The sequence below is a fragment of the Wyeomyia smithii genome, chromosome 3 (genome assembly GCF_029784165.1).
Source record: "Wyeomyia smithii strain HCP4-BCI-WySm-NY-G18 chromosome 3, ASM2978416v1, whole genome shotgun sequence".
Lineage (NCBI taxonomy): Eukaryota > Metazoa > Arthropoda > Insecta > Diptera > Culicidae > Wyeomyia > Wyeomyia smithii.
In genome coordinates, this window is record NC_073696.1 from 142,174,468 (window position 1) to 142,197,450 (window position 22,983).

The window sequence follows — 22,983 nt, forward strand, 5'->3', positions numbered from 1 at the left end:
GTAGACAGACACAATAAACCACAAGCACTCCCGTTTTTAGAAATTTGCCATATTGCAAACACAGAAAATAGCATAAACAAACGCCTAGACACTGAGGGACTATACACCATTTACCCTGGCATTACACACTCTATAAAGAACATCAATCAAAACAAAACAGACAACCATGACAGCCAATCTACTACCACCACAACTCAAAGCTGTACAATCTCTCAAACATACCCTTAGCAAACCGTCAAGAAATAGTAGACTACAGAGGAAGACGCAACACCAACAGCTCAGAATATTTTATTACTCGTTCAAAGTGAAATTGCCATAAAAGTGCTAGGAAAAAGTAAGTGCTAGAAAAAGCATCAGGAGCTTATACAGTGTAACACACAAAAATAGGTACACATGCAGTAAGTACAGTCTAACGAGGAAAGTTACAGATCTGTTTCAAGCGAACAATATCTCTTTACATATGGCTAAAGTGGGACGCCATTTGTAATACACACTAGGGATGGGCAAACGGCTCACGAGCCGTTCATATGAACCGGTTCTTAAAAAAGAGCGAAAGAACGAAACGGCTCACGAAAAAGAACCACGGTTCGTTGAGCGCACCAAAACTGTTTGGTTCGCGCGAACCCGAAATTTACCGAGACAACACGAACTGCCAACGCTCGTGAATCATTGTGAACCATGAGCCGTTCCTATGAGTCGGTTCAGAACCGTGAGTGAGCGGTTCAGAGTCGCTCTTGCAAAAGAGCCGTTTCGCCCACCCCTAATACACACTAGACAACCGATGTTGGACACCAACACACTTAACAATAGAACGATAATCCTTTCTGTAAGTAAGCAAACACAGACACAAAACATAAACCAGTAACGAAAGAGGAAAACTACACACAATGTTTATTTTCAGACTCCTTGATAAAGGTGAAATAAAGTCACCGAAACTGTCGGAATAAGAAAAAAGTAGGAGGGTGGTATTCAAGACACGACCGCATGACGTTGGACTACGGTATTCTTATATTCCATTAAAACAAATAATAGAGAGAATTGCAACTTTAGTATTTGCTGCAATTTTATCTAACAGTGCATTTCTGGATGCTGAGACGTTAAAACGTTATAAATAATAATATATACTAAAAGAATGGATATCTTTTATTTAATCGCTGTCATTTCATACATATTCGAATCAACCATTTGTTTGCTAAAATTTTCCTATCTAAGCAAAAAGCAAACTTTACGAAACTATCTGAAATTGGAGCCCAGAACGATTCAACCGAAAATTTTAAATTTGAAAATTGTTTGACATTTAATCGATAAAACTCATGCTAGGTTAGTTCCAGCCCAGCATATAACTTCATGTATTTGAAAAAAAAAACGTTTGGTTCAATAACTCAATATAGCAAGAGCTCAATCACACGTTTTTCGGTAGTTGTTATCAAGGTTGGGGCGAGTGACAGAAAAATATCTTAACTTCTTCAGTTGTGATTTAGAGCATTTCTAATTGTTTTGTTATTTTTCACGATAGCGACAAGTTTGTTTCTTTCTCTGTGTGCGAGAAACAAAATCAAAACCGCGCACCGAGAAACAAAAACGAAAATTTAATGAATGCTCATTGAGAAAACTTGCAACTTTTTTTACCAATAACTTATGATACTCAAAAGAACCCGTTTTGATCTAAATCAAATTTCTAGTAAATAAGTGTTGATCATTCATATGTAGTAATTTTTCCTCGATGAATAAAGACTGGCTGAAGAAGTTAAAATCGCTGCTGTGAAATCAAATTCACAACTGTGTTCGTTAAGACGTTTTAATATTTTCAATGACAATAATAATCTTCGGAAAACACCCGCTAGTTATTCACACACATGCTATAACTATCTAAACACGCGTTAAAACTATTCATACACACGCTGTAGCTATAGCTACCCATACACACGCTATTCCTTTCCATACATCCGATACAACTATCTATACACACGCATAAGCTATCCAACCATGTGCTATTACTATCCATACATACGCTATAACTAATCATTACACACGCAGCAGCTATCCACACACAAGCTATAACTATCCGTACACACGCTGAAGATATACACGCAATAGCCATAATATGCTACACTTGCTAGTGTCTTACACACGCTATAGCTAGCCATACACACGCAACAGCGCCATCCCTATCATCGCAAATGTCATAGCAATACAGATGCACATACGCTATATGTGCACACTGCACACACACCCAACGTTTTCACCCAACGATATCTGAATTGGATTACCGCTGGTGGGGTCCAACTCAGATCGAAGGAGTACCGAACTGAATGAAGAAATGCAGCTTCCCACTACCTTCGCCGCTGCTGCCTGATACCACCGCTCTGGTTCTGCTGCAGCTCAGTTTGGCCGCTGGAATCAGCCACCGCTGCTGATTATACAAGACCGGCCTGGTGGCCTTTCACTTGTTAACTGAAGACTGCTATGAGACGACACAGGCTATTATATAGCCCAAAGCAAAAATCCATCCGCGAGCAAACAAGAAGCGAGCTTGTGATTGGTTGAATGTGCACGACTTTTAACACAACTTTTAACTAGTTTAGTATCGAAAACATATTTAAATTACTATATGACAATCTTGCGCAATATTTCCCCTATCAATCAAGCCATTGGTGTTTAGAATCTGTTCAGTGGTAATGATAAAAGAAGCATTTTAAAACGGTGTTGAAACACCTGTTGCAGCTACCGAAAGCGAGCTCGTTATTGGTTGAAAGCTGTGAGACTGTTTACAAAGTCAGATCGGTTGTATCCGTTAGTGTCGACTGTGCTTGTGAAGAGAGGTGGTGATTGGTTGCTCGTTATGATTTAGACAATCGATGTGATTTATCAATTTTTCAATAGTGCATCTCGAACAATAGGTTATTTTTGTTACATAAATTCAACCGTAAAAGAATTTCTGATCGGTTGATGCCAAAACCTCAAAATTCTGAAAAGAAATGACTGATATATAAGCGCTCAAAACCTGACCACTTTTCCCTGGTTTTCCCCGGTTGAATTACTAGATTTTCAAATTCAGGTGCCTAACTTCGATATAGACGTTAGTCCAACGTCAAAAACAATTCGTTTTTGCTAGTATACACGGACTGATTAAGCCGATAAACCAGTCAAATTAACCGTTTCAGTCGTTATATAAACAAATTTGGGTTTTAATATTTCCTTGAAAACCAAAAATTTTCAAGTCAGTTTTGAACGCTTGGTCGCAGGTGGTCGCAGCTAGCTCTTTTGAATTCGTTAATAGACACCTAAAAGTTGAAAAAATCAAGGACCCAGCACGGGGGCTCTTGGGAGTAAAAAGATGCTGTCCAACAAAAAAACAAACTTGAAAATGATTATTTTTTTTTCATTTTCTTCTTTTTATTGTGCTTTATCTTCTTTTTCTCACCCATAAAACCACACAACCACACATTTTTCCGAAAGCCCAATCAATAACGTTTACAAAAATATAATACACTCAATAGTTATTCTGTTATTATGCGCGAGTTTTTTTTTATATTTCACTTTTTTCAAAGAAAAAGTGCATTTTTCACCATTTTTCATCTTCATATCTCGATATCTTAGGTATAGTATCTGCTACAGTCTTAAAATTTGGAACTTTTTTTAGTTAGAGTGGCTACTTTCTATAAGAAATATAGAGAAATAGATCGGCGACAGTCACTTTTCCGATTGGTGCAATATAGCTCAGGCCTCGTGCAGAAGTGCGGGGTGGAAGTGGCCACTGAGGCAATTCGCCTCCGTAAGGGTTCAGCGGGAACCCAGCTGACCACTTCCGGCTTGCATCGGCCTATGCAACCCTGGCCCGGAAGACAGCCAAACTTGAGATCACCTGGTCAGTAGGTCCTGTAAACATACTCCAGCAGCCGGACGTTTGCTTCAGGTGTTTCGAGGGAATACACAAGTCCTGGACATGCAAGGGGCCCCATAGGAGCCAGTTATGTATGCGTTGTGGTGGTGCTTGCCATAAAGCTAGACTGCGGAAATCCTTCCAACTGCCTCTACTGCCTGTGCAAAACAACTGTATGTACCGGAAAACAAAACGCCGAACACTTTATGCGGTAAGCCGGCTATTAAACCACGGGCGTGAGGATGATCCAATTGAACCTGAATCACTGCTGTACTAAGCACAAATGATGGTGATCGGCGATGAATTCGGCAATAAACATTCGAACTTTTTCAGCGTGTGAGTCAACTTCGTCTCTCAAAAAAACTAACAAAATGTTGCCTGCTGTTGTCATTGTCAACTCAATGTTCTTTTGTTCGTCGGTTTTATTTGCATCGAAGGTTTGTTCGCTGATGTATGTTGGCCGATATCAAAGTTTTTCTTAAACAAACAAAAAACCTGCACAAATTTTGGAAAAAAATCCGCAATTATAAATAGATTCGAAAAAAGCTTGTAAGCTATGCACAAAGTAACAACAAATATTTGCCATTTGAAAAAAAAAAACAAAATCGGCAACGGACTCTGAAAATCTGCATTTCACAGACAATTCTGTAAATCTAGTATCCCTGTTTTGTGCTGCCCTTTAGTTGGTCTAACGCTTGCAGTTTTTTCCCTCTCTGAGTTTTTGGTTTGCGATACAATTTTACGATTATCGGGACACTCTCACTCACAAGGTGATTCAAACCAAAAATTTTCGTTTCACGGCTCGATCGGATCGGGAGACAATAATGAATTACCTATTGAAACCGATGAGAGAATCGAGAAAGCGTATGAACAAGCGACGATAAACTCGCATACAGTTAACAGGCTATAAAGTTCACGGAGTATTCTTTCGGCAATTCATTTGTCACACAAGTTCTCTTCTCGAGAGACGATACAAAACATCGCGTATTATGCGTGATCAGAATCCAATAAGATTCTCTCATGATAATTCTCTGATACGATTTCAACCGTCCTTGCCAAGCACGTCGCTGTCCGACATCGCCATCGTATCGGACACCTTCCGCATTCCTTCTAGAACCGGTAACTTAGTTGCGGATAAATACAGTACGGCGGCCATATGTACGAGGAGCAAGTCCCCGATTCAGGAGGTTGTGTCAACCTCAAACGAAGGATACACGGCTGCCAAGGTGGACGGAGTGCACTACTGCAGTTGTTATGCTCCGCCACGTTGGTCTAGGATCACCTAGATGGTCGATCTGTTATCTATGGAGCTGACGGGACTAACGCCGTTAGTAGTGGCGGTTGACTTCAACTCTTGGGTTGTTGAGTGGGGAAGCCGCTGCACGAACCGGAGGGGTCAGTTCTTGTTGGAAACATTGGCAAAGCTCAACCTAGATCTGGCCAACGTTGGGACCAAGTGTACATTCAGCAGAAATGGGGCGGGGTCGATCATCGACGTTACGTTTACCAGCCCAGGACTGATCGTGAACAGGAGGGTGAACGATGGCTACACTTATTGTGACCACCAGTCGGTCTGCTATAGTGTAGTCAATAACGTGAGGCGGCAAGCGATGGGTAGAGCAAACACTCCGACCGTCCGTGGGTGGAATACATCACATTTAGGGTTTGCAATCCCGGGAACAATTTCCCGGGAATTACCTTTTCCCGGGAATCCCGGATCCCGGGAACAGATATATTGATTCCCGGGATTCCCGAGCTTTTCAAAAAATTTCGCGAGATTAAAACTAGTTTCCCATACAATATTTCAATAAAACTTAATATACTATAAAAACACAAAACTAACGTCGTCAAAATGTATGGCAACTTTGAAGTGGACATAATACGAAGTGAATATTTCCTTGAAATGACGGTCAATATTTACTTACCGTGTACTGTCAATTTATTTGCTTCGTTAATTTGCCGAAAATATTTGCTGTCTTATTCAGTAAACGAAAAATTAGGCAAATATTTTCTTCGTCTAATGATTTTCTTTGACAGTTAGTTCACTACTGAGCGAATAGTGATTTTTTTCTTTGTTCATTGATGAAAATTAAATTAAATTGATAAAGAAAATTTGAAACTCGTAAATCAATGCGACCAGATATAAATAATTTGATGAAACTCAATATTTTGGGTCGTGGCCGCGATTTTAAACGAAAAATCATCTTTGAGATTAATTACGTGGACATTCAAATGCTCTAAAACTAACTTATGTAGAGTCGTATTGATTATTGATTATTCTATCATTTCCTTCCAGTTTGTTTCGATCTTTCAAAGAAAGCAAAGAAAAGACAGGCCAAATAACGTTCTAGTTGAACAATCCAAATTCCTTAACCGCTCCTCTTTAATCTATAACCTTTGCGATGACTTCGACATGACTATTTTAAACAATGGTGAAATGACACGTATCTCGAAACCTCCAGCGCGCCCAAGCGCTTTGGATCTATCCTTATGTTCGACGTCGCTACGGTTGGATTGCACATGGAAGGTAATCCTCGATCCTCACGGTAGCGACCATTTACCTATTCTTATTTCAATTAATAACGGGTCAACTCGCATGCGACCAATTGACATTCCGTATGACCTCACACGGAATGTCGATTGGAAGTTATACGAGGAAATGATTTCAAAAGCTGTCGAGTCGATTCAACATCATCCACCATTTGAAGAATACAACCTCCTCGCGGGCTTGATTCTCGACGCCGCGTTGCAAGCCCAAACGAAGAAATATCCCGGCGTAACGATCAAAAAACGGCCTCCCACTCCATGGTGGGACCAAGAGTGCTCCGATGTCTACACGCAAAGATACGACGCGTTTTTGGCCTTCCAGAAGGGAGGTATACCTGGCGACTATTTACGGTATTCGGAGCTTGATACCAAGCTTAAAAGTTTGACTAAAGCAAAGAAACGCGGATATTGGCGTCGGTTCGTGAACGAGACGTCGAGGGAGACATCGATGAGCACTCTTTGGAACACAGCCCGAAGAATGCGGAATCGCGTAACGGTCAACGAAAGCGAGGAGTCTTCAAGTCGGAGGATATTTGATTTTGCCAGGAAAGTATGTCCGGACTCTGTTCCTAAGCAAAACATTGTTCGCGATGCGTCTCCGGGCCACGACGCGATAGAATCACCAGAATGAAGAATGGCAGAATTTTCAGTTGCCCTCCTATTCTGTAACAATAACGCGCCTGGGTTAGATAGAATCAAATTCAACTTGTTGAAGAATCTACCCGGCAATGCCAAGTGGCGCTTGTTGAACTTGTTCAATAAGTTCCTGGAGCAAAACATTGTACCGCAGGATTGGAGGCAAGTGAAGGTGATCGCCATCCAAAAACCAGGGAAACCAGCTTCTGATCACAACTCTTATAGGCCGATTGCAATGCTATCCTGTATCCGGAAATTGATGGAAAAAATGATACTCCGTCGTTTAGACCACTGGGTCGAATCAAATGGTCTACTATCAGAAACTCAATTTGGCTTTCGCCGTGCCAAAGGGACGAATGATTGTCTTGCGTTGCTTTCAACAGATATTCAGCTGGCGTATGCTCGCAAAGAACAAATGGCGTCTGCGTTCTTGGACATTAAGGGGGCTTTTGATTCCGTTTCTATTGACATTCTTTCGGGTAAACTTCACCGGCAAGGATTTTTTCCAATTTTAAACAATTTTATGCACAATTTGTTTTCCGAAAAGCACATGCATTTTACGCATGGCGATTTGGCAACTTTTCGCATTAGCTACATGGGTCTTCCCCAGGGCTCATGTTTAAGCCCCCTTCTTTACAACTTTTATGTAAATGACATCGACGAATGTCTGGCAAATTCATGCACGATAAGACAACTTGCAGACGACAGGGTAATCTCTGTTACAGGAGCCAAAGCTGCCGATTTGCAAGGACCATTGCAAGATACCTTGGACAATTTGTCTGCTTGGGCTTTACAGCTAGGTATCGAATTCTCTCCGGAGAAGACTGAGATAGTAGTTCTTTCTAGGAAGCATGAACCTGCTCAGCTTCAAACACAATTAATGGGTAAAACGATTTCTCAGGTTTTGGTACACATGGTATTTGGTTCGACTCTAAAGGCACCTGGGGTTGTCACGTGAGGTATCTGATGAAAAAATGTCAACAAAGAGTGAATTTTCTTCGTACAATAACCGGACAATGGTGGGGAGCCCATCCATGAGACCTTATAAGGCTTTACCAAACAACGATATTGTCTGTTATTGAATACGGGTGTTTCTGCTTCCGCTCCGCAGCAAACACACATCTGATCAAACTGGAGCGAATACAATATCGTTGTTTGCGTATCGCCTTAGGTTGCATGCAGTCGACCCATACGATGAGTTTGGAGGTCTTAGCTGGAGTTCTACCATTGAAAAACCGCTTCTGGAGCCTGTCTTCTCGTATTCTTATCAAATGTGAGGTCTTGAACCGTCCCGTGATTGAAAATTTTGAAAGGTTAATCGAACTTAATTCTCAAACCCGTTTTATGACATTGTATTTCAATCACATGTCCCAAAATATCAACCCTTCTTCGAATATTCCAAATCGTGTCGACTTATCAAATACTTCTGATTCTACTGTGTTTTTTGATACATCCATGATAGAAGAAACTCGTGGAATCCCGGATCATTTACGCGTGCAGCAGATCCCCAAAATTTTTTCCAATAAATATCGAAACATCAACTGCAACAATATGTTCTACACTGACGGATCACTTCTTGATGGGTCCACTGGCTTCGGTATTTTCAATAACAATTTAACCGTCTCTCGTAGGCTCGATAATGCTGCTTCTGTTTACGTCGCAGAATTAGCTGCAATTCAGTACACCCTAGGGATTATCGAAAAAATGCCCACGGGCCATTATTTTATCTTTACGGACAGTCTCAGTTCCATTGGAGCTCTCCGATCGATGAAAGATGTTAAGCACTCTCCGTATTTCCTGGAGAAAATACGGGAACATCTGAGTGCTTTATCCGAAAAATCGTATCAGATTACCTTAGCGTGGGTCCCTTCTCACTGCTCGATACCGGGTAATGAGAAAGCGGACTCTTTGGCTAAGGTGGGCGCAACAAACGGTGATATTTATGAAAGACCAATTGCTTTTAATGAATTTTTCGCACTTGTACGTCAGAATACGATCATCAGTTGGCAAAATGCTCGGACCAGAGGGGAATTGGGAAGGTGGTTACATTCCATAATCCCCAAAGTATCGACGAACCCGTGGTTCAAGGGGTTGGATGTAGGTCGGGATTTCATTTGCGTGATGTCCCGGCTTATGTCCAATCACTATAGATTTGACGCGCATCTCCGTCGTGTTGGGCTCGGGGAAAGTGGTATCTGTGCCTGTGGTGAAGGTTATCACGACATAGAGCATGTGGTTTGGTCATGCCCTGTACACCGTGACGCCAGGTCTAGATTAATAGCTTCCCTGCAGGCCGAAAGTAGGCAGCCGGCTGTTCCTGTTCGTGATGTCTTGGCGAGCCGTGACCTATCCTACATGTCCCTTATATACGTTTTCCTAAAATCCATCCACGCCCCAGTTTAATCCTATTCCCTTCCGCCTACATCCAACCAAACGACAAGAACACGTTAAGACCCCGGATCCGGAAACAGCAACTAGACCCGCACGATACTCTCAGGCCCCGAGGGAGACAACCCAATATGCCAGTCCGTAATATCTTGGCCCAGCAGCGGAACAAATTTAATATGCTACTTACCTTTGGCGATGGAAAACCATCAAACAACAAATCAGTGCTTTTAATGCAAAACATTCTAGCTTTAAGTTAGATTTAGTTTCAGCTCGTAGTCGGCAGCGAGGATAAAAAATTTGCTTTTAGTTATTAAAATACTTTAGAAAGTAAGCTACCAGATATAATTGGCGCCGTTGAACATTGAATTGTATTTGTGCCGTGTCAAATAAATTATAGATGAAGAAAAAAAAATCCAAATTCTTACATGGAATACTACTTTCTAAACAATGGTGATACCAATTCCAAAAGGGTATGTTATACCAACGAAAACTAGATTTATTATGCAGTTTATTTTTTGAAAATAATTCGCATCGTGTAATTACATTGCAAATATACCTATTCGATGAAAATTTAGCGAAGAGGCTTTGGGGTTAACTTGAATAAGAATACCTAATTTTGTTTTGTGATTCGTTTTTCATGCGAATTGATAATGAAGTTGTAAACGATTTTTCGATACTTTTTATTAATAAATTTTATTTTAAATCTCATTTTTGCTAAGAAATATTTTTCACTCCCAGTTCCCGGGAATTCCCGGGAAATGAGATTTTTCATTCCCGTTTCCCGGGAAATCAATTCCCGGGAATATTGCGAACCCTAATCACATTTCGATGCCGAGGTATTTGAAGAGGTCGTGGACAAGGTATTTTAAGAGGTAAACTATTGATTTTTAATTTCCACGAATTACGTTTTGAAGGATAACATTCAAATCGTCGACATCTTTGTTTCTCGCCACCAGAATTGCATGTGCACTCCATCATGGTGCACATTTGTAATGATTTTCTTTTTTGTCGATTAGGTGGAAGAAATATTGAAATCATTGAAACGAAACCCTCAACTGGTACTTCTTCATTGCTAATCGCTCACAATTATTTCGAGAATTTTTTTGCAGTCGAACGCTATAACAGTGAAATAAAACAACTGAAATAATAACATATCCTTGACTATTGAGTTTGTTTTACAAAGGGGGAATGCCACACTGAAGATTTTTGTAAAGAGGTTTTTAGGTTGTTCCTTTATATCGAAAGTAAACAATACCTAACATCGAATCTTTTTGTTTATAAGTATAAATTAAATGATCATAAAGGTTTGTGGGCAAAGCCATTGCCCTAAGTTTGGTGTACAACTAAATAAGGTTATTTGTTACATTAAATGCATAGCTTAATACGAGAGTGATCGCAAATTATAGGTTCAAAACCAATTTCTTCTCCCTGAAAACTCTGTGAATACTAGATCTAAGACAGTTGGCTGCGAAGTCTGTGTATAATAAACAAAAGGTCTAGTTTCGATATGGAATGGTGCTTTGCTTTGCTTTGCTTTGATATCTTCTCGAATTAGAAAATGCCAATATTGGGGAGTGGAAACTACGGTCGTATGCTGACTGGGAAGGGGGATCGTGCGTGGCTGTATCCCCATATTAGGGGCGGCGTAAAACAGCGTCTGACTCAGAGCAGGCGGCTGAATCACGAAACGCGGTGCCTCGCCAGCTTTATCTAAGACAGTAGCCCCGTCGCGAGATTATGTATCGCAGCTCTAGTAAAGCAGCATACCGAATATAAAATACTACGAACAATCCAGATAAAAATACGGAATGGAATAATCGGCGTGGACCTAAGCGAACGAAAAAGAACAACGATCATTGGAAACTCAGTACTTGGATTGTAAGGACTCTACTCCAACCGGCACGTGCAGGTATCCTGGTTAGACAGCTGCAGAAGGTGAATGTGAAGGTTGCTACCATACAAGACATGAGGAGGCCTATCACGGGAGAACGCGAAATTCGGGCTGTAGATCATATTGCGTGCACTTAATTTGAGTACCACATCTACTGCAGTGGCGGCGTAGAACGCGAAAAGGGGGGTCGTGCTCATCAGGAAATTGTCATTAGATGGAAACCGATCAGTAACCGTATATGTGTGTTGAGCATTATGGGCAAATTTTTCAACTACAAGATGATAATACACCGACCAACGTTAAAGCCGATGAAGAAAAGAAGAAGTTTTTTGAGCACCTGGAAAAGATGTATAATGAGTGTCCAGAACACGACATCAAGATCGTCATCGGGGATGCAAATGCGCAGGTCGGGCAGAAGAGCTTTTTCCACCCCGTGATTGGTAGAGAATGTCTCCACTCTACTACGCACGACAACGGCCTTAGGGTTGTCAATTTTACTGCAGCCAGAGGCGTGGCTATCTGTAGCACTTATTTTGTACGCTGGAATATAAGTAAGCACACCTGGATGCATTCGAATGGAGAGGCCCGCTCTCAGATCGACCATGCTCTGATTAGAGGACCAAGTTTGGAGGACTGTACTGCCGTACCGTACTTTTAGTCGATTTTCGTTTTTTTATCACCAAAGAGTCTATTTTCATGTATATTTTTGGAAAACTTTTTTAAATTAACATCGTTGGTTTTGAAAATCTTTAAAAACAGTACCAAGTCTGTTTGTCCCATCCATGATTTTCTACGCATCCACGAAACAAACAAACTCACAAGTCTACTGAGATGAATTTCAGGTAAGTTTATGTGACAAGGTGGGCTCATTTCATCCCACCTAAGGGGGCCATTTCGCCCCTGTCGAATTAGTTAAAGTTAACATGAGATTTTAACACTAATTATAGCTTAAAATCAAAGCTTAAATGATGGTGAAATTTGGGGTACGAACCATACGTCATATCAATGTGTCTACATACTTTTTTTTGTTTTTTTTTAATAGGGGGGGGGGGGGTTTGTAATGATTTATTTATGTACTAAAATATCTATTCAGAATTAATATTGTGTGTTCTGTCACAAATGGTGACATTTCAACACTATTATTTATATATTTGTACGCTTTTTTCTATATTATTTAATGTTATTAGCTTTCGCAGTTAAGTTATTGTAATTGTAGGAAAATTATTAAACCTACTTTTGTCTACATACTTGATTGAGCCATTTATACGACCGTAAAAGCTTATTTTGTAGTGCGCAATAATAATTATTATTCCAAGTTGATTTTTTCAATATATTTCCATATTTTAAACAGACATTTCACTTTTGTTATACATAAAGAGATACTGTAGTAACTACGGAAGAGTTCCACATACCATAATGTATTAAAAAATGCGTAGTTTTGCATAAAAGAGGGGTGCCCATTTTGCTCATTATGCCCCTAATCCCCCTACTATTCGGAAATTCGGTAACGCGAATCAATTTGCTTGATCATTACAATGCGGCACGTTTATGTCTTTGTTAGAGATACTTTAAACCTTGTGGGCTGGTTTATCATCTGAATCCATTAGTTTGCTGAGCATAAAACGATAATTGCACGAGATGCATAAAAATTGAAAGTTGAAGCAGTTTATGTGTTGCTAAAATTGTTAAAGCTCAGATTTGATAGAAATCTCCAAAAAACATATCATAATACTCATTCAATTAACTAAAAATTAGATAGACTTGTTTCTTCAGTACAAGATTTGTATTTGGAAACATCGAATGCACGCGGTGGGACTGATATGTGCAGAAATTTCCTACTGGATGGCAAATTTCTCGGCATTATTGTCCCAGAAGGTATTTTTATGGAAAAAAGGTTGAATCGATAAACAGTCAACTAGATTTATTGAAAAAGGTATAACGCAAGGTAAAACTGGTTAGAAACCTATAATTGAAATTGTCACATTGACACAATACGTAAAAGTACTGTGGCACATTGAAATCGTTTTTCTCATTTGTTTGATTAGGAACATGGGACAATTATGCGTAGAAGGGCAGTGTAGTAGTTATCGGGGCATAACCCTTCTCAACACCGTTTACGGAATTCTCTCCCGTATTCTATTCCATAGACTGAGGCCGTTGTCGGAGACCTATGTTGGCGATTACCATTGTGGTTTTCGTGGGGGATGCTCCACTACTGTTCGTAGACTTTAGAGCAGCGTACGATACAGTTAAGAGAAATGAGCTATGGCGAATTATGCTCGAACATGGTTTCTCAACAAAACTAATTGAACTGACGCGTGCCACCCTTGAAGGCTCTACATCATGCGTCAGGATAGCCGGTGAGATATTGGACTCTTTCGTGACATTAGATGGTTTGAAGCATTGAGACGGGATGTCAAACTTATTGTTCAACATCGCATTGGAGGGTGCTATACGGAGCGCTGGCGTGCAAAGAAGTGGCACCATCATTACGAAGTAGGCCCCACACTCATTGGATGTGTGTTGTCGACGAGGCTGTCCGCGAAAAAGGTGTTAGAGGGAAATTGGAGGATAGCAGCCCAAGACCGAGTGACATGGCGACGTATTCTGGATTCGGCATTGGATCGCTAATCGGTCTGCCGCCGTGAACGTAAGTAAGTAGAGTAAGTAATACGACTAACCTGTAACTATTTGTTATCAAACTGCAAATCCAGCACCATAGCATCTAATTTAATGCACATATGATATTACCGTTAAACCTTCAGAACATTTCTATCCTGCTGTTACATACATTTACATTTTCTAAAAGAGTATTACCTTTTGATATAGCTGTTTTACAATTTTTTGTATTTGCTTTTCCGACATATCAGTAGTAATCTTTATGCCGTTTATTTCTAGTAGTTGATCAAATATTTTCAGCCTTTTATCTCTATCTGCAGCACAATCTGGTATAACATCAACGATCACGACTCCATTCTGAAAATAGGAACATCATGAATCAAACATATGTATTTAAGGATGAGGTAGAAGTGAGTATTTGTCTGTATGAGTAGTGATAAATATCAAAACAAATTGAAATTTTGGGTCATGGCGTATATCTCCATAAACAAATTACTTTCACTAGTTATTCATATTAACATTTAAAAATGGCATATAAAAAGCGACACTGAATTAATAGGAAGCCACACCAGAATGATGGCTTATTCAATTTAAAGTCATTCCATGCTGCTTCGCAAGTCGATTCTGTTCGACCATTTCCGATTTCGCTAAAACTTTTCACAGTTGTTTCTTTTTGATACAGAGGTCATTTTATGATATCCGCTGTTCATGCTGACTCGCAACTGCTGTTTCAAGAGGGCCTTTTCAAAACGGTGACTGATGGATAAAAATTTCTATATTTCAAACCGGCTAGTTTGATTGAAATGGTATCTTCAGCAGAGTTTTAGGTAATAAAATAGCGGTTATATAAAAAATAAGCTCACTATAAAAAGTTTTTTTTTCGGTGCCGAATTTTCCAAATTGTCACAAAATAATAAATATCTCAAGAAGTACTTTTTTTTTAAACTTTTATTCCAAACATTCAAAACGACACTATGTACTACTATCTGTCAAAATTTGGTGATGGTAAAATAAAAAACAAAAAAGCTATGAACGTTTGAGAATTTTGACATTTTCTGCATAAGGCCCATGTTAAATAGCGAAACCTGTCTCTGCTCAATATCCTAGCCCGCGGTTCTCTGGATTTACTTGATATAAACACGTTTTGTATTTGACCTTTTGACATATTGGTCAAATTTATTTGACATCATGATTATTGTTTGCCCGTGTTTGCCACATTAAAAAATTGAAGAATGACAAACAATCATCTTTGACCAAATTTTTATCTCAAATGTATATTTATTCCGTCCCGAACTCTCGGCAATAACGGAAGCGTTCTGGGATCGTCCCGCTATAACACCGCGTATGAACAAAACAACAAAGAAAAGGCATTGCTTGCCTGGTGCTGTGCTGCTGCAGATGATCCGGTAATCCGCAGTGTAGGTCATCCTATTGTATAGCTGTGTCGCTGTGGAGCTGCTCACTCCAGCACCGTAAGAAACGGTGATTTTTCTGTTGAAGACAACAAAACCTTCAAAACAAAGAAGAAGAGGTAAGTGTTTCTTGTCCAGTGTGCCAGTGCGCTAACTTAAGCGCAATGGATGTGGATACCCCATCCCACAGTGGTCCAATAAGGCAAAAAGTGGAACTTAATTCCATAGCGCCTTTCAACTTCATCCTAGCTTAATAGTGTCTTCGGAGCAATTGTTTGTATGAATGACCCGCATAATTGCAAATTAACAAAAAATATGGAAAGTTTACTATACTAAATATTAAAAAATTAACTTTTTTGTGTTAAGAGATAGAAGAATAGTTCATTCAGCAAAGTTAAAATTCAAAATTATGAAACTTTTTTGAACAAATGAAAATCCTATCTCTTTTCGGTACAAAGTTATAAAGTACACTACATGGAACTTATTTAAAAGTTAGTTTTTTGTACTTAACTTTTGTTAGTTGCATTCTACACAAAATTATTGTTCAGAGGAATTGTTACGACACATAAAACTCACATTTTTGCCGAAGACCATATATCACCAGGACTTTTCCTTACAAAGTTATATCATATTTTAGCTTATTTTTTCGATAACTTCAAGAACGTATAGGTTAAAAAGGGGCAAGTGGAATCATGATGTCATTACATTTCCTTGAAGTTAAGCTGAAGTACTATAAACTTCTTTAGGTTCCATTTGTCCCAATCCACCCATTTTAAAGTACGGCGAGCATATGTTACAGTAGGTTTTCATATATTAAATATACTAACTTTTTTGTGTTAAGAGATAGAGGAATGGTTTATTCGGCAAATTTTTAGAACATACAAAAATATGAAACTTTGTTGAACAAACAAAATTTCTATCTTCATTGGGACCAGAGTTACAGAGTATTTCATGTAAAAGTTACTTAAAAGTTAGTTTTTTTGTATTTAACTTTTGTTAGTTACATTTTACAAGAAAACGTTGTTCTAAAGAAGCATTTGAGCATACAAAACACACGTTTTTGTTGAAGGCCACACATCTCCAGGACTTTTCCTTACAAAGTTATGGGCATTCCAGCATATTTTTTCGATAACTTCAACAACGTATAGAATAAAGATTAGGTGGATTGGGACGGATGTGTACTTATGGTAGTTTTGAGCATTTGAGCTAAACTTTGAGAAAAAGAATTGACATCATGATTCCACTTGCCCCTTTTTCCTTTATACGTTCTTAAAGTTATCGAAAAAATACGCTGAAATGTACTATATCTTTGTAAGGATAAGTCCTGGAGATGTGTGACCTTCAACAAAAACGTGTGTTTTGTATGCCCAAATGCTTCTTTAGAACAACGTTTTCTTGTAAAATGTAACTAACAAAAGTTAAATACAAAAAACTAACTTTTAAGTAACTTTTACATGAAATACTCTGTAACTCTGTTCCCAATGAAGATAGAAATTTTGTTTGTTCAACAAAGTTTCATTTTTTTGTATGTTCTAAAAATTTGCCGAATAAACCATTCCTCTATCTCTTAACACAAAAAAGTTAGTATATTTAATATATGAAAACCTACTGTAACATATGCTCGCCGTACTCTAAAATGAGTGGATTGGGACAAATGAAACCTAAAGAAGTTTATAGTACTTCAGCTTAACTTCAAGGAAATGTAATGACATCATGATTCCACTTGCCCCTTTTTAACCTATACGTTCTTGAAGTTATCGAAAAAATAAGCTAAAATATGATATAACTTTGTAAGGAAAAGTCCTGGTGATATATGGTCTTCGGCAAAAATGTGAGTTTTATGTGTCGTAACAATTCCTCTGAACAATACTTTTGTGTAGAATGCAACTAACAAAAGTTAAGTACAAAAAACTAACTTTTAAATAAGTTCCATGTAGTGTACTTTATAACTTTGTACCGAAAAGAGATAGGATTTTCATTTGCTCAACAAAGTTTCATATTTTTGAATTTTCTACAACTTTGTTGAATAAAATATTCTTCTATCTCTTAACACAAAAAAGTTAATTTATTTAGTTTTAGTATAGTAAACTTTCCATATTTTTTGACAATTTGCAATTATGCGGGTCATTCATACAAACAATTGCTCTGAAGATACTATTAAGCTAGGATGAAGTTGAAAGGCGCTATGGAATTAGGTTCCACTTTTTGCTTCATTGGACCACTGTGCATCCCCCGATCCTCCGTCTCCGAGCCCTCCTGACCCTGCCCCTCCTGCCTCCCCTTCCACCGCAAATTCTTCACCTTCTCCGCGTGTTAGGCTTTCCGCGGACCAAAAGACATGCCCTCTGATAGTGTATTTCCGCCCGAAAGCAGGACCAAAGTCGAAATCACTGAATATAATTCAAATTTCTAAGGACCTACCGTCACATTTCAATGCAGTGACTTAAATTTCGAAAGTCAGGCCAAACAAACTCCTTGTTGTGGTTAATGACTTGAAACAGGCCAATGATATAGCTTGTTTGGAGCTCTTTACGAGGGAGTATCGCGTGTACGTTCCCGCGCGAGATGTGGAGATCGACGGTGTTGTGACTGATTCGAGTCTGTCCGTCGAGTGCCTCTTGAAGGATGCTGTGGGCTGTTTCAAGAACAGCAGCCTACCTGAGGTAAAAGTAATTGATGTAAAACAACTGCGGTCAGTATCACTCGTAGGGGGTAAGAAAACGTATGCCCCGTGAGACTCGTATCGTGTCACAATCGCCGGATCCGCGCTTTCTGCCCATGTTTCAATTCACCGAGCTCGTCTGCCCGTGCGGTTGTATGTACCCCGTGTAATGAACTGCACTTATTGCAAGCAGTTAGGTCACACAGCTGCCTACTGCTGCAATTAGGCACGTTGCGGTAAATGTGGGGAAAACCGGATTCTTGTAATGGAAGTGCTGAAAAATGCATCCACTGTAGGGAGAATTAGCATGAGCTCTTTACGTGTACATACAACGCAAGGAAAAATTAAAACGGTCTTTTAAAGAGCGTTCAGAGCGCTTTTACGCTGATATGCTTAAAGATACCACGACCACTTCTACCATAACAGCGAACCCCTTTGATCTGTTGTCTTCAGATGAAACTGACTTTGACGATCCACCTGCGGGAACATCTTATGCCAATCCAGAGGAGTCTAGAAAGAGGAAAAATCTTTCCTAACCTAAACTTCCCAGAAAAGGTCCTAAGATTTCCCAAAATGAAAAGAAAAGTACAACCAAAACTAAAAGTGCTGCGGAAAAACCGAAGCAAACTCCTCCTCCTGGGCTCAGAAATTTAAAGTCCCAGAAGGAGTTCCCAGTACTATCAGGAACATCTAAAACCCCAGTTGTTCCTCTTGCACATCCAGTTGATGAATCAAATGCTGGGTTGGTGAATTTTACAGACATTGTGGACTGGATCTTTGAAACTTTCAGTGTACCCGATCCAATTGAATTTTTTCTTATAGCATTCCTACCAACAGTTAGATCATTTTTGAAGCAGCTGACTGCAAAATGGCCCCTCCGGTAGCGATTGTATCCTTCGATGGCTAATTCATCTGCCGCAAAGAAGGACTATATCTCTGTCGTACATTGGAATTGTAGAAGTATTATTCCGAAAATTGATTCTTTCAAAGTTTTGATTAATAATTACAAATGCGATGCATTTTCCCTTCGTGAAACTTGGCTTACTTGAAACATTGATCTTAACTTCTGTGGGGGTTGAGTACACCCCTGGGACAATATACCGTATTGCTCTATTTCCAGCCCTGAGTCATGCATCTCGTAAGTCGCAACACTCTGTTCCACGGTGCTACGGATGGATAACGAATCAACACGAGCCATGAGTGATCATGTTGGCTTCGTCAGCTTCGTCTAGATTCACCAGGTTCGTATCGCCGTACTCCAGCCAGTAGTCAGTGATCGATCGCATAAGTAAATCCGTAATGCAATTCTGGGCGATTCTCCTACGTGCCAATCTAGGTTTCTACAATGGCGTCCGTGGCAGGTTTGTTGGCTTCAGCGGAAACAATTTTTATAGCAAAGTAAATCTTTATTCATTCTGTCAATCAGAAGTAGACAATATACAATATTCTAATATTCTAATACAATGTTTACTTACAAACTATTTTTTCCAATAAGCGTTGCGATTGCGTATTGAGCTAAAAAAGTGTTTAAGTTCATGCCAAGACATTGTCAAGTCAATGGTTTCGCAGTATTGATTGTAAGTGGCCTTCATACGATTCAAGGGTCCGAATTTTGCATAATTTTTGCGGTAATGATTGGTGGCAAACGTGTTTCGATTTCGAAGTGGTCTAAGAGGTGCGTAGAAATTTAGCTTAGATAAAAGTGTAGCTGAATCAATGCGCTGCGAAACGATGTCGTTAACAAATGACACTATTGCGAATTCACGACGCTCTTTCAATGATTGTATGTTTATGAGCATGCAACGAGCTTCATATGATGAAAGAGGAAATGATGTCCAACCTAATTTACGAAGAGCATACAATAGAAATTGCTTTTGTGCCGATTCTATTCTTTCTTCGTGTGTGATTGTATAGGGTGACCATACAATGCTGCAGTATTCCAGTATCGATCTTACATAGGCTATATATAATGTTTTGATGGTATACGGATCCTAAAAGTTGTAACAAAAGCGCTTTATAAATCCTAGCATGTTATTAGTTTTGTGGATTAGTGTGTTGTAGTGGTCAATGAAGGTTAGTTTGGAGTCTAAGACAACTCCTAAGTCCCTAACTCTTTCACAATTTGCCACAGTTTGGTGTCCTAATGATATTGTAATGTTTGGTGTTGTTCTTTTTCGACAGAATGATATGTGGTTGCATTTTTTTACATTCAACTCTAGTAAGCTTTTTTTACACCATGTGTAGAATATGTATATTTCATTCTGGAATGCATTGAAGTCTTCTTCATTCCTTATTTCCAAAAAGAGCTTCATATCGTCGGCATAAATTAACACTTTTAGTTTTTCGAGAATAATGGAAATGTCGTTAACGTACAAGATGAAAAGAAGAGGTCCTAAATGAGAGCCTTGGGGGCACCAGATGTGACTAGAATCGGATTTGAGTTATGTCCCTTAAATTTAACTATTTGTTGGCGATTGGTTAAATATGATCAGACTTGGTAAAGCACGCACCGCACTAGGAGCGGAACGCAAATTGAGCTCTTGCTTGCTAGGAAACACGCACTCAAGCTAGCTGCTTCGGTCGCCGACTCGGCTCGTGAAGAAAAAGAGAATAGCACCAAACAGGTGATATCTCTTCGTTGGTGTTTTTATAAAGTTACATGGAGCGCGCGGTGTACCCCGATCCATTTTTGCTTGCTTTTTTGCTTTGTGGCATCTCCGCCTCCTTGTACTCTGATTCTCCTTGCTATGTATATTACACGTTGAGCTAGCGCACAGTGAGCGCTGACGACGTTTGCGGGTGGATGGTTGACTATATATTTGTGTTGTTTTTAAAATTAAATGTCTTGAATTTAACGAAATGAAATTAATGAAATTCAATGAAATGAAGCAGCAAAATAATGCTCTGTTTAACAACACCGGTGTAGCTAAGGATACGAAAAGGGTTCAAGTGATAACTGATCAGTAGTCTAAACTGATTTTCTATTTCTTTTTATAGTTTTAAAAGAACATGCGGTGAAAATTTTTTATTGCAACAGTTGAAATTACTTGGCTTCGTTTGTTTCGTTCTCACATTTGATATTTTTTCACACGTGTACTGTCCACACGCGCAAACCAGGAGACTAACTTACTTCTTTTGGAAAAATGAAGCAAGAATAAAAGTAAGGTGTTCTACGAGGTGTTGCTCTTTAAATATAGAAATCTTGATATACGGTTAAGAACCGAAGCGCATTACACAGTTTTAAAGAAACCATACGTTTCTGTAAATATTTCCTCTAATATGACGTTTAAATTGTTTTATATTTTTAAGCCTTCAGCCAAAGACTACAGTAGAGAATGATCAAGACACTATTTTGATACTTTCCGTCGTTTCAGGAAGCATAATCATCAATTATCAATTCACAACATTAGTTCATGCTTCAAAAAATATTACAAAATTCCTATTCGAACTTGGTAAAGCCCGCACAGTATCTCGAGCAAAGCTTGATTGTAGCTCTGCTTCATAACCACACGCACTCGGTCTAGGTGCTTTAATTTTCACCTGTTAGTTATTAAATTATTGAATGAACCTCCTACATATCAGGTTCATATCGATTTCCAACTATTTTTAGTACTAAAATTAAAATGTTCGAATGTACAACAATCGCAAAGAAAAACAAAATCATAAGGAGCGCATTTTATTACTTTTATTACTTTTTATTTCATTTACTAATTGAATATGCCGCTTATGTTGAACAGAAGGATGGTTTTCGTAAAACAAATGCAAATATGTCCTGTATTTTCGAAGAACTAAAGTTTTTTAAATACATTTGAGGGACATAACAAATTCGTTAGTTATTTTGCCACCCACGGATTTTTCGAAAAACCTTATAAGAAATTTTAAACCCAATGTACATACGCATATTGCAATACAGATCGGACTCGATTATCTGGAGGCACAATCATCCTAAGGCCCGATTATCCGGGGTTCGATTATGCGGGGAGAATGGCTTGATTATCTCGAGTTGTTATTTATCTCCGATTTCGGGTTTTGTTGACTATTGTACCTAGAAATACCAACTTTGATTCAGTATTTTGCGTTATATGCTGCGTAGTCAATTCAATGATGCAAAAAGGGGAGGAGCAAGATTGATTTTGGTTCAACTTATTATTATTGAATTTCCACTATTTTGACGGTCACCGTACCCGTCGCATGGATGGATTGCTCCTGAATAAATCTTAGTCGCTTTCTCTGATCCGCAGCTTATCTAGCCGCAACGCTTATACAATTACCAATAAGAGACATATAAAAAGGGTATCAAGGTGTTTTAGCGGCTTCATGTTTCCTCCATAATTATTCTGGAACTTATTCCTCCATAATTATTCTGGAACTTGAAGGCAGCTATACCTTTAAAACTAAATATGTTGCGTATAAATCCGTTCAGACATCTCCGAGATAAATGAACTTAAATAAACTGAAAGTGGCTTATATGATAAACATCGACATCGACCATTAGACCATTTCTAAATATTTATGTCGGCACATTTACACTTATTTTTATTAGCAATCTAGCTGTTCTTGACAAGCGAAAATAGAAAAAAAATCAAAATAAATAAACGGTTCTATTATCCGGAGAATACGGTTATCCGGAGTGAAATATTATTCAATGCTCCGGGTAATTGATTCCAACCAGTACATACATTCAGAGTTGCGATTTATCATCAATCCAGCTACTCATGTGTTAATTCTGATTGAAAAAGCGAGACATAATAAGATATATTTTATTTGATTTAATCTCCATTAATGAATATTCTTTGATATGATAAAAAAATTTCATACTAATCAAATTATAATAATACTAGCTGACCCGGCAAATTTCGTACCGCCGCCTTGAGTTTTATTGACTGTTGTGTTGCAAAAACTGAAATATCTAACTGCTGCTAAAAACATACCTACGATGTGTTTC

At 38.9% G+C, this 22,983-nt stretch overlaps 1 protein-coding gene across 1 annotated transcript in view; it reads right to left on the reverse strand.

Moving 5' to 3' along the window:
* Positions 1-22,983, reverse strand: part of LOC129728622 (inactivation-no-after-potential D protein) — a 1,023,112-nt gene that overhangs the window by 137,092 nt on the left and 863,037 nt on the right. The window contains exon 16 of the mRNA XM_055687071.1: positions 14,163-14,321. Within this exon, the coding sequence (XP_055543046.1) occupies positions 14,163-14,321 (159 nt within the window). The remainder of the gene's footprint in view (positions 1-14,162; positions 14,322-22,983) is intronic.